Source organism: Cuculus canorus, chromosome 16 (assembly GCF_017976375.1).
Source record: "Cuculus canorus isolate bCucCan1 chromosome 16, bCucCan1.pri, whole genome shotgun sequence".
In the NCBI taxonomy this organism is placed as follows: Eukaryota; Metazoa; Chordata; class Aves; order Cuculiformes; family Cuculidae; genus Cuculus; species Cuculus canorus.
This window is the reverse complement of record NC_071416.1, coordinates 8209401-8220889: the sequence shown is the minus strand read 5'-3', so window position 1 is coordinate 8220889 and position 11489 is coordinate 8209401. Positions and strand designations below refer to the sequence as shown.

The 11489-nt window shown below is 54.8% G+C and overlaps 1 protein-coding gene across 1 annotated transcript; it reads right to left on the bottom strand.

Moving 5' to 3' along the window:
• Positions 1-2920: 2920 nt before the first annotated feature.
• On the bottom strand, positions 2921-9508 carry COMMD7 (COMM domain containing 7). The gene is made up of 9 exons (XM_054081943.1): positions 9352-9508; positions 7106-7159; positions 6910-7012; positions 5266-5322; positions 5149-5186; positions 4487-4577; positions 4319-4368; positions 3775-3823; positions 2921-3259 (listed from the first exon to the last, which is right to left on the bottom strand). Exons 1-9 carry the CDS (start codon positions 9433-9435, stop codon positions 3183-3185), a joined length of 603 nt encoding a protein of 200 aa, XP_053937918.1. The 5' UTR covers positions 9436-9508; the 3' UTR covers positions 2921-3182.
• Between the last annotated feature and the right edge of the window lie 1981 nt (positions 9509-11489).

Sequence of the window (11489 nt, the reverse complement as noted above, 5' to 3'; positions counted from 1 at the left end):
TCCTGGTCTGCCGCTTCTCAGATGGGCCGGGGAGCTCCCACCATCCTTCTCGGGGCTGGTACTGGTGGCCAGGAATTGTTTGCTGCCCGTGCTGTTGTGCCACAGGCCCTGTTTCTGGTGGCCACCTCCCAGTGCCGCGCGAGAAGATGGGTTCCTTATGCCCGAGCATTCATTCCCTCTGCTGAGCGACAGCCTGCGGTCTGGCTGAGCAATCCCAATTGTTCCCCATGAGCCTGGACAAAGAAGTGCCTAGAGAGATGGCAGGGCTTGGGAGAAGACATGCTAGGAGTATTTCTATGGCCTTAGACAACACTAGTTTGTGTCCCCCCCACCCCTACAGGAATGGAGGCAGCAGCTCAGTTCCATGGGCAGGGGGGATGCCTCCCTGGCTCAAGGCAGGGTGAGGGCTCATTGCTGGCGAGCATGTCCTGAGCAACGGCACGGTGCTGCATCGAGCACAGCGCTCGCCTGCCTGCTCCCAGTAAGGAAGGCAGATTCTGAGGATCTCTTCCCAGAACATGGGTAGTGGGAAACCCCGGGGAGCCCCACACCCCCTCTGTGGGTCCCTGTCTCCAGGGACTTGTGGTCTCAGCAGGGTGCTGGCCCTGCTCTGGGGCCTCCTACGTGCTCGTTCTGCCCTTCCCAGGCAGACAAAGCAGTTTGGGGAGCTGCAGTTTGCAGCTGGTGTTTCTGCTGGGTTCTGCATCACCCCAAGACTTGGAGGAGTTGGGGTGGGGGACAGCCTGGAGTGAAGAGGAGCAGGACTGGATTCATCAGATGTGCTCGTGAATGGGTTTAATGCCATTGTGGAGGAAACGCCTTTTCCCTGCTTTCAGGGCTGGGGTTCAGCTGGGCCAGGCGCAACCCTGCACCCTTGCTGCAAGCTCCAAGCTGCTGTTAGGGCCGTGTCCTGCTGGATTTGCTCCCTGGCTCATCTCACCTCCAGGGCTCGTGCCAGCTGTGGCCAACCCTGACATTTGTTGCCCTATTTTGCAAGCAGGAAAGCTGGGACAGGGAGAAAGACTAAGCTTTCCAAGCCCTTGGCATGGCGCGGCTCCCAGCAAGGTCTGCGAAAGCAGGGGTCCCGCGGGAGCTCTGTGGTTCCCATGCGAGCTGCTCAAGGTCGGGCAGAGCAGCGAGCTCCGGTTCCTTCCTTCCCCGCTGGCCCAAGATGGGAGCGGAAACAGCGCCTGCGTCTGCTCCGCCACCTCTGAGCAGGGGGAGGGTGGTGGGCTCCATCCCGGCTTTTGTTCTCGGGGCTTGGAGGGCTCCTTCACACATGAAGGGAACGGCATCGGCGTTTCCAGCGGGGTGAAGATGCTGCGTCCAAAAACATCTCTGCTCCCTCGGTCATTAGCATCTGCCAAGGCAGAGAATCACAACTGCGTAGAATTGGTGCCGGGAAGCGACAGACCCCGTGAGCGCAGCCTCTTTCTCCCAGCTGCTCCGGTGCTGCTTGGCGAGAGGCTGGCAGGGATGGGTGTGGGGGACACCGATGCGCCGGAGCAGGGGGAGTCTTTGCGCCTGGAGATTGCTTTGCAATGTGTCACCACCGTCAGGAAAGACTGCCTGGCAGCCCAGGGTGCAATAACATGGTCCCCAAGGTGGCAGAGGGTTCCCCACCCTGGTGAACGGGGCTGTGTCAGCATCTGAGGGCTGGGGGGGCCATGGATGACTGCTGCAGCTTTGGTGCAGAAGAGCTTCTCCTGCTCCACTGCAGCCCCCTGCGCTCCGGGCTGTGCTGCAGCCAGGATCACTCACATACGTGTCCCTCAACTCCTGTGCCTACAGCGGGGCCCTGGGAAGGAATAGGGGGGCTGTGGCACAGCAGTCCCCAGAGGAAATGGGCCAGGAAAGCCCTCTGGGAGGCAAACTGCTGCAGGACTGCAGTTAGCTTCACCCCACATGGCGAGAGGCCCCCGCTTCCCCCACGCCCGCTGTCCCGTGGAGATTAGCTCTCGGCTGGCTGGGCTTGACTGGCAGCCGGAAGAGGCTGCGCGCACCCAGCACCGCGGGGGCTGCCTGGAAACCCGGGCTAAACCAGCACTGCCACAGCCCCTTCGCTCCTGGCCAGGGCTCGGACCCCGCTTAGCCCCCCCGTGGCTGCACTCAGGGTCTGGGTGTTCCCCACCACCCTGCACACCCGTAGCACCGTGGCAAAGCTGGGGCCACGTGTGCAGCAAAGGCATGGCAGCCACACCGCGATTCCCAGCGTGGGCTTGTCCCTGGTTGGCATGATTGGGAAGAAAACACGGTTCCCCTGCGGTTGGCATCACCCACACCAGGGCTGCTGGAGCCAGCTCCCTCCCTGCGCCCCTTCCCTGCTGGGGCTGCCAGCTCGGCTCACGCTCAGCCAAGTGCGCGGGATGAAAGGGCGCTCCCGGGGGATCGGGGACCGCTGGTGGCAGCACCAAGGTCACGCCATGTCCCAGCAGCGTGGCGGCAGCCTTCTCTGATGCCGCTGATCAGAGCTGCCCGTGGGGAGAGCAGAGCAGCATGGAGGTGACCCCTGTGCTTGGGGTCAGCAGGCGCTGGCATGCGTCAGCCCCGAGTGGCTTTAATCCCAGCCGGGCTGGGGGGAGAGCAGGGGGGTGGAGTGGATTTCTGACCCACAACTGGGCCTGGCATCCTCTCCAGCATCACCATGGTCCTGCTCCCACCGTAACAAGGCAGGGCTGAGCAGTGCCGCCCTGGCACCGGGAGGGTGAGGAGAAATAATAGGAACAGGCAGCAGAAAAGAGAGAGAAAACAAATTCCTTTTGTCTTGAGAAAGCAGCCGCTGGGTCTTTCTCCTCCGCTCTGAAACAGTTTTTCCTGCCTCCCAAAGAGAGATGGAATTTTTTGCAGGGTGTTATTTCAGAGGATTCTTTACTTTGGTTTTCCTCAAAAAAATCAAATTCTGACCCAAATGGAGCAGGATGGGAATGGCTTTATTTCTTTGCTATTTTAATACAAGTATCCACAGATTTCTGACCGCAATTTCTTGTAACAACATAAAAGATGAGTGGACTTGTAGCTGAAGTTTCAGGTTCTGAAGGACTGATGAGTCCTGCTGGGCTGTGACACCACCAGCCTCATCTTCTCTTACCAGGGTGTCCGAGTCAGCTGGGCAAGAGCAGCTCTGCAGGCTCAAAGGAGAAATCCAACATTCTGGACAGATGTTGGTTCAGGCCCATGCATTCTCAGCTGAAGCTTTCCAGGCTGGTTTTGACCCGTTCCATTTCGTGCAGGAAACTGTAGAACTGGGGCAAAGTTAACTCTGCAGAACAAAGAGGTATCGAGGCTTAGATTTCAGGCTGCACTTCCCTCACTAGAAAAGCCATCCTGGTGCTGCCACAGAGCAGCGATCGCAGGGTGACCTGCGATCACCCGTGCTGGGCAGGATTAGGCACTCTGTCTCTCAGCAGTTCTTTCTTTACACCGGCTGGGCTGCACGGGGTTCTGCGCTTGGATTCTCCCAACAGCAACCGATGCTTGGGAATTGCTTATGTTCTTTGTCTGCCGTGCTGTTCTGATGGCTCTGTATCTATATTTACTTTTGCAAAGATGCAAAGACTGCACAACAGCCACTGTTCCTAACACTCCCAGGGCGACAGCAGTGGGGAGAGGCCACGGCAGGACCAGCTGAAGCATCCACCAGCCACGCTCTCGCACTGACCCCTGCTGGGTCCATGCCCAAAGCTCCCCCACCTCCAGCACCAGATGAGCATTCCAAGCTGTCACGCCACTTTAGGTACTCAAACGCTTCCTTCTTTTCCAGAATTGTTAACTCACCTATATATACGTTTTCCATTTGGCTCCCTTTTTTAACCACCAGCTTCAGCTTGGGGGAAGAAAAAGCAGAGACATTTTAATTCAGAGAGAGCTGTACTCTGAGTAGCGTGGAAAAACAGAAGCGCAGAAGTGTGCCGAGTTTCGGACAGGCAGATCGCTGCAAAGCACACACAGCTTTGACAGGCTTTTGGGGAACTATTCACTGTAGGAATAGATTCCTCAGGCATTGGGAGGATGTCTGGAAGTCCTTACAAATGATCAAATCCCCCCTCCCTCCCAGGACAGCGTGACCTTTGCGAGACTGAGCTTTTTGAACAGCTTTTCAGAGCAGGCTACCCTTCTGTGATACACAGTGGCTTCAGAACAGAAACAAACAGCAGTGTTCCTGCTGGCAGTTGTGCTCGGAAGCAGACGTGCTGTTGCAGAGCGTGTTTCCATGAGATCTAGTTTTTCTCTAGCTCCTCTTGCAGCCAGTGCTCCCCAAACACCCAGCCGGAGCTCATTCCTTAACTGCACGACAACCAGAACTCTGATGTAGATTTACCTGTAAGAAGATACTTCCCACTTTTTCCAGTTCACTGCTCCCAGCAGTCACTGCGAGTCAGAAAGAAGAGAAGGGAGATAATCTGTTAGCTACAGTGTGAAACAAGAAGTTATTTAGCTGAGAGCTGCTGGGCTTCCCAACATGTTTGGTTTGGTTTGTCTCTCTTACCTCCGAACTTCCACTCCATGTCTATGAGCTGGTTAATCATCAGTGTCTGACCGACAGCCAGGCGCATTAGGGCAGGGGAATTCACCTTCCACTGCAAGAGCAAAACCCAGATAAGCAATCGATACAGAGAGGCCTCTGTGCTACCTGTAATCCCAACAAGTCAGAACCGAGGCAGACTGACAGGAGAAGCCCAAAGCAGAGGTGTGCAAAGGGGCAAACTAATGCGGTCAGGAGGGCTTTCAGAAGTGTCTGAGTCCTGCTAGGGTTTCCATCTGCCCTGTCACTTCTGCAAACGAAACTCCCTGGTTTTGTTTGAACACTGGTTCACGGTAACAATATCTGCACTGAAAGGCGTGTTGGTGTAACTGCGTCACCCTGGGCTCGGAGCACGCAAAGCAGGAAAACTGCCGAAGGAAAGCCACGGACGAGCGCAGGGATGCTGAAACCAGTGAGGGAGAGAACACGGGAATCAGAAGGATTGTTAGGCAAAGTGCTCCTTTTCAGTTAGGAGGAACTTCCATTCAAAATTATGAGCTGGTTTTGAAGAAAATACCCAAAGTGCTGACACCTCTTGGTAGCTCAGCAGGGTTTCACAAGTTCCCACTCAAGGACTGTCATTTTGTTAGCTTAGAAACAAGCAAAAAAAAAAAAAGTCTTAATACCTGTTCTGCAAAATAATTGGCTTTCTCTTCACTGAGGCCTGTGGGAGAAACCGTAGGAAATTACTATATGTGATAAATATTAATTATCTTTTATTTAGTGAAAGTCAGGTGACCTACCTAGAGCAATAAAATCTGCTTTGACTTGTTCGGAAGATAAATTCCTCTTCAGGGCACCTGAACAAACAATGCAAAGAAGAAAAATCACTTTTTATTGAGTTCAAACCAATCTTTACTGAGTCAAATAAACGCAGGGAGGGAAACTCTGCGATGGAAAGCCTCTGTTCTGAAGCTGTTTTGAAACAAACCACAGCTCCTCAAGATAGGAAATCGAGTTGTGCCTGCCGGATCTCTGCAGATGCCCAGTGCTTTAAAAGTCGGAGCCATGGGAGTGCCTGAGTGAGAGGGGAGATTTCGTCGTGGGTAGCCATGGAAACAGCAGCAGCGGTTGTGTTTTGAAGCTGCTGGTTTCTCTCCTATAGAAGCTTTGCTTGTTAAAGGCGAACTGCTAAGGCTGGCAGGCTACTAATTTGACCTACCTGCTGTGTTTTGGATTACGGGTGTGAACGTGTGCATATAACACTTTCCCCTGCTGCGCAGGCCTCCTTTGTTCTGGGGCACAGGCAGCACATGGAAGTTTACAAGGATTCTGTTCTCTGAAGCTAAGAGCAGGAATCTCATAAATTCGAAGAGCCTGCCAGTCCCACGTGGCTGCCCGTCCCGGCTGCACCTCTGCAAAGTTATCTGCTGGGACCTGTGCTGGTCCTGCTCGTGGCATCCCAGAGCAAACCAGAAGGTGCAATGGGATTCAAGCCAGAGCGCATAGGTAGGAATGATGAGACGGAGAACCCCCAGTCCAGAATCATGAGGGGAGAAAATGCTGATTCCACATAAAATACCCTCAAGACAGTGGTAGGAAAGGAAGTTATTCATTGCTACTACTGGATGGAAGAAGTGAAATGAAAGCTTAGATCAAATGCAGGAAGAGCTGTGCATGGCTTCACTGCTGTGAAGAATACGATGGGGCAACCTTGGAATGAAGGGCAGTAGCAAGGGACTGCTCGTAACAAGAAGGATCAGTGGGATGAAGTGGAGGTGTTTGGTGCGCTATCATGTCAAAGGGCAGCCACAACATCAGAGCAACCTCATGAAGTGTTACAGTCTGGGGTACTCAACGGAAACTCCCCTGCCCACCTTCCCCTGCTTATGAACGAGAAACTGCTGCACTCCTCGGTATGTCTCTAAAACAAGGCTGCAAGGACAGACATCTCCTTTACAGGGCCTAGAACCAGGCCAGCTCCCAGCCAACTCTAGAGGTGTGTGTGCAATGTCTTATCCGTCCAGAACAGCACTTGTCCTTGTAGAAATTACAATCCTGAGTCACTTGGATGGGAGCTCCTACAAAGATTTTGTGCCAGCATAAGGTTGCGCTGGTCTGGCAAAAACAGATTTTCAGGCACGAGTTAAAAAAGCGCAAGTGTCACCATATTCTGCTCACATTTAATAGAGAGATTTTTAAGTGATATAGTTAAGCCTGTGAAACATGTATGCAGGCAGGATGTAAAGAATACAAAGTCCAAATCATTTAGCAGGGATATTTCAAGAGGAGAATTTTTGATTCTCAAAAGCTAAGCTGTTTATTAGCTACCCTGAGCATTTATTGTGCAAACCAAGTGCACTGCCTTTTTGAAGACACTTTAGCAGCAAGCAGGAAGGAATGCAATTGTTTGGCCCCAGGGTCGCATATGCAAATGTGTCACTTACCATTAGGCACCAGAAGAATACTTTTGACAATGTTTTTCAGGGGGCCCAAGCTGATTTTATTCATGGTGGCAAAGTCTGAGAGCTGAGTCAAAAACCTTTCGATCTGCAAGACAGAATGACCCGATCTTATTTCTGCACCTTTCTCACCAGAGCGAGGCATCCCTGCACCTCTCCTGGTGCTCCACACAGGCCGTACCTCCTTGGGCTCCATTAGAAAGCGGAAGAGCAATTCAGTCAGAGTGGAGAATTGCTGTGAAGAAAAAAAAGGGCAGTGTTACAGAATCGACCATCAGCAACCGTCATTTCTCAGCATCTCTTCATCCTCAGAACTAGGTGGTGATTTAGAATCATAGAATCGCGGAAGGGACCTCAAAACCCACCCAGTTCCACTAGCCTGGCCTGAACACAGCTCCACTGGTCCCCAAGTCTGAGCTCCTGTGCTGGTAAGGTACCCCAGCCCTCGGCATGACAAGATGGCTATGGATGGGATTTGCTCATGCATGCTTTTCCGAGCCTCTCAAAGGGTTTGAACAGCTGTCATTGCACAGGGCTTTTGTGACTCTCGACTAATCAAAAGCTGCTGTTCTAATCCAAAAACTGAGCGGGAAAAGGTGCGAACGTCTATTTTCCCATTTCACAAATCATGGGGTGACCAGAGACCAGCTTGGTAAAGAACTGGTTAACGGTCTAGTCGCTACCTTCAGCTGTGCAGCTGGAGAGCCTGCCTGCAGGGCAGAGTACCACCACCCTTCTCCTCTGCCCAGTTGTGACATCCTGGGCATGGCTGGCTGGTCCAGTGCTGGCCTTGACCTCCTGGGCATGGCTATGCTGCCCCACCCATCACTACCGAGGCAGACTGACAGGACAAGCCCAAAGTGGAGGTGTGCAAAGGAGCAAACTAACACGGGGTCAGGAGGCGTTTCAAAAGTGTTTGAGTCCTGCTAAGGTTTCCATCTGCCCTGTCACTTCTGCAAATGAAACTCCTTGCTTGTTTGAACACTCAGGGTAACAATATCTGTGCAGAAAGGTGTGGTTTGTAAAGGAGACTGAGAGAAATGGAGACGGCACTGGGCTGGTACCCATGGCTCTGTCAAGCTGAGCTAAAAAGGCTTCAGCACATCCACTAACTTTAGCGCAGGCCGAACCAACTTCCAAGATGTGGCCACATGCCCAGAGTGTCGGCTGAGGTGGTGGGGTGGGAATCAAAACCCCAGTGCCCTGCAGCCTCACAGAGGAAAATAAGTGCTAGACAGGACCCTACTGTGAGAGGAGGGCATGAGGCCAGCCCCGCCACTGCCCTGGACAGCTTGCAGCCTGGAAAACAGGCTCCTGCCACGCACAGGGCTCGCCAGGTGTGGGGCTGAGCTGCCGGGCAGGTGGCTGGGGCTGGCATCAGGATGCTCTGGGATGCAGGGGCTGCCTGGTACCGGTCCAGGATGCTCTGGAGGTGCAGGGTGCACAGCTCTGCCCAGTCCCAGTCGTGGAATTGCTCTGGAATGCAGGGTCTGAGTGGTACTGGGTGCTCGAGGGTAAGGGCTCTGACAGTTACCAGGATGCTCTGGGATGCAGGGTCTGAGCAGTACTGGGTGCTCGGGGGTAAGGGCTCTGCCGGGTACCACTACCAGGATGCTCTGGGATGTGGGGTCTGCACAGTACCGGTACTGGGGCTGCTTTGCGATACAGGGTCTACCCAGTACTTGGACCGGGCTACTCTGGGGAGCAGGTTCTGCCTGGTCCCAGGGATGCTCTGGGATGTCTGGTATGCCGGGTGGGGATGCTCTGGGATACAGGGTCTGCCCTGCGCTGGTCCCGGGCTGCTCTGGGGTGCAGGCTGTGCCTCGTGCTGATGCTCAAGGTGCAGGGTCTGCCTGGTCCCGGGGATGCTCTGGGGTGCAGGCTGTGCCCTGTACTGGTGCTCAGGGTGCACGGTCTGCCCGCTCCTGGGGATGCTCTGGGGTGCAGGCTGAGTGCTGTGCCAGCACTCGGGGATGCGGGCTCTGCTCTGTGCCGGTACAGGGATGCTCTGGGATGCAGGGTCTGCCTGGTCTCAGTATTAGGGCTGCTCTGAGGTGCAGGGTTTGCCTGGTCCCGGTATTGGGGCTCCTCTGGGATGCAGGGTCTGCCTGGTACTGGGAAGCTCTGGGATGCAGGGTCTGCCCGGTCCCGGTATTGGGGCTCCTCTGGGATGCAGGGTCTGCCTGGTACCGGGAAGCTCTGGGATGCAGGGTCTGCCCAGTCCCGGTATTGGGGCTGCTCTGGGACAGAGTCTGCCTGGTCCCGGTATTGGGGCTGCTCTGGGATGCAGGGTCTGCCTGGTACCGGTAGTGGGGCTGCTCTGGGGTGCGGGCTCCGCCCCGTGCCGGTCCCGGGCTGCTGTGGGGTGCGGGCTGTGCCCGTTCCCGGTACGGGGCTGCTGCGGGCTGTGCCCAGCCCCGGTCCCACCTGCTCGCTGAGCTGGCTGGCGCTCTGCATGTCGGCGCCCACGGCCTCGGGCACCGGGTGGCGCGTACAGTACAGCGGCCCCATGGCGGCCCCGCCGCAGCCTTCGCATCGCCCGCCGCACTTTCGTCACAGCGCGGCCGCCCCGGCTCTGCCTGCGCATCGGCCGCCGCACTTTCGTCACCGCGGGGCTCTGGGGCGTTCCTCGCTGTCAGTGTGAATGGTTTTGATCCGGTTTAGCCGGGATCTACCGGAGGGGCGGCGGCAAAACCCTCAGGGAAGGGAAAAGAGCGGCGGCCCAACCGGATTCTGCTTTATTAGCGACACTTTCAATTGCAAATAAGAGCAGAGGAAGGTTGACAGCGCCTTTCATTGAGCAGAGCCCCAGCCCGTTCGCCAACGAGGGGTTAAGAGCCGAAGTGGCACCGATGGGGCGTGGAGAGAGCTGCTGCTGGGCTGGAAAGAGCATTCCCACCTGCCTCCCCTTTCCCGGCACCTCCTGCCGAAGGGGAGCAGCTGGAACCCGGGCGGAACGGGATCCAGGGGGAAAGTGGGGTGCTTGCAAGATCCGACCCCAAGTATTGAGGATGTATTAAAGCAAGGTGCAGATTTTCCACATTAGAGTCACTTATCAGGTGCTGTGGGGAAATGGACATACCGGTGTGTTTAAAACTGGAGGATTGTCTGTAAAAAATAAGTCAATTTTCACTGGAAGTCGTGGCAGGAGTGGTGTGGGCTGCTGGGACAGGGTGCCAGCGTGGGAACACGGTATTCTTGGCCTTAGGATGTTGCGTACAGCGTTAGGTACATTTTCCTAAGGGCAAATAAATAATTGCGATCAAATATTGCGCACATTCATAACCACCAAACTTCAAGCACCAGTACTGTGTGGCTGAAACACTGAACCAAGAGAGAAGGCAGTTTTCTGCCTGGTTTGTACACCAGGGCTGGCTGTGTGGGAGCAGCCCTTGCCTGATCTTTGCTTTCAAGGGTGATGCTGTAGGATCTCTGTAGGGATGGTCTCCGGGCACCTGCGGGAGGGATGGCAAAAGGGAGAAGCCAACACTGTTGGGCAACTTCCCAGACAACAAACCAAGTTCTTGGGGAATGTTGAGTGGCAGGATCCAAGAAGAAGAGTTGAAGTTGAGGTACGTGCTCCCAAAATCCTGGTCAAACAATCTCCAGGAAATTTGGCAGTCCCACCTCCTGGGACTGCTGCTGTGGTGGCAGTATGGCATCCAAGTGTCGTGAACCTTTGTAGGGCACTGGCAGTTCTGCAATGGGAGCATCTTTTAAAAAGGATGTGTTCAGATAAGAGAGGAGGTTGCAGGTGATGGTCTGGTTTAGTGCTTGGCAGATGGATGGTTCCCAGTGCCCCAGGCAGAGCCCCAGGGCTGCCAGCACCCTGTGTCCCCATGGGTGCCTCTGCCAGGCCATTCTCATGCAGAACATCGCTGATTGCCCCATCCCTGGAGGTGTTGAAGGCCAAGTTGGATGGGCCTTGGGCAGCCTGATCTAGTGGGAGGTGTCCCTGCCCATGGCAGGGGGGTTGGAACTGGATGGTCTTTAAGGTCCCTTCCAACCCAAACTATTCTATGATTCTATGATTGACTCATCAGAGCCGAGGGCCAGCTGAGGACAGCAGTTCCCTGTGACAGATATGCATGCTTGTTCACCACAAATACTGCAGAAAAAGCAGCAGCAAAAAGTGGTGGGGACACACAGGGAAATGGGTCTGGGAAATGGTGCACTCCAAACTGAGCCAGAAAATCCATGGGCCTGGCATTAGATACATTTCTCAGCTTCATTTCACCTGTTGAACTTAAGCTTCCTCAGCACTTGCAGAATGCTCCTTGGGGAAGGCTTTGTGTTAGGTATTCCCAAGAGAGCGACTCCCGGCGTGTCACCGTCAGTTCTCTGATCTGACTTTCTATCCACAATTCTCAAAGTGCTTTGCAGTCCCTCCGGTCATCCTTGGAGACCTTCCTGAAGCAGGGGGGTGTTCTCTGGCTGTGCTGGCCGGAGAAAGGCCTGGGAAAGCTAAGAGTGTGTGAATGAGTCGGGGGGAAAACCCAGACACTTTTCACCCTGAGTCCACCCACTGTGTGGGCACTGAGAACATCCTTCTGCACGGGCCGAGG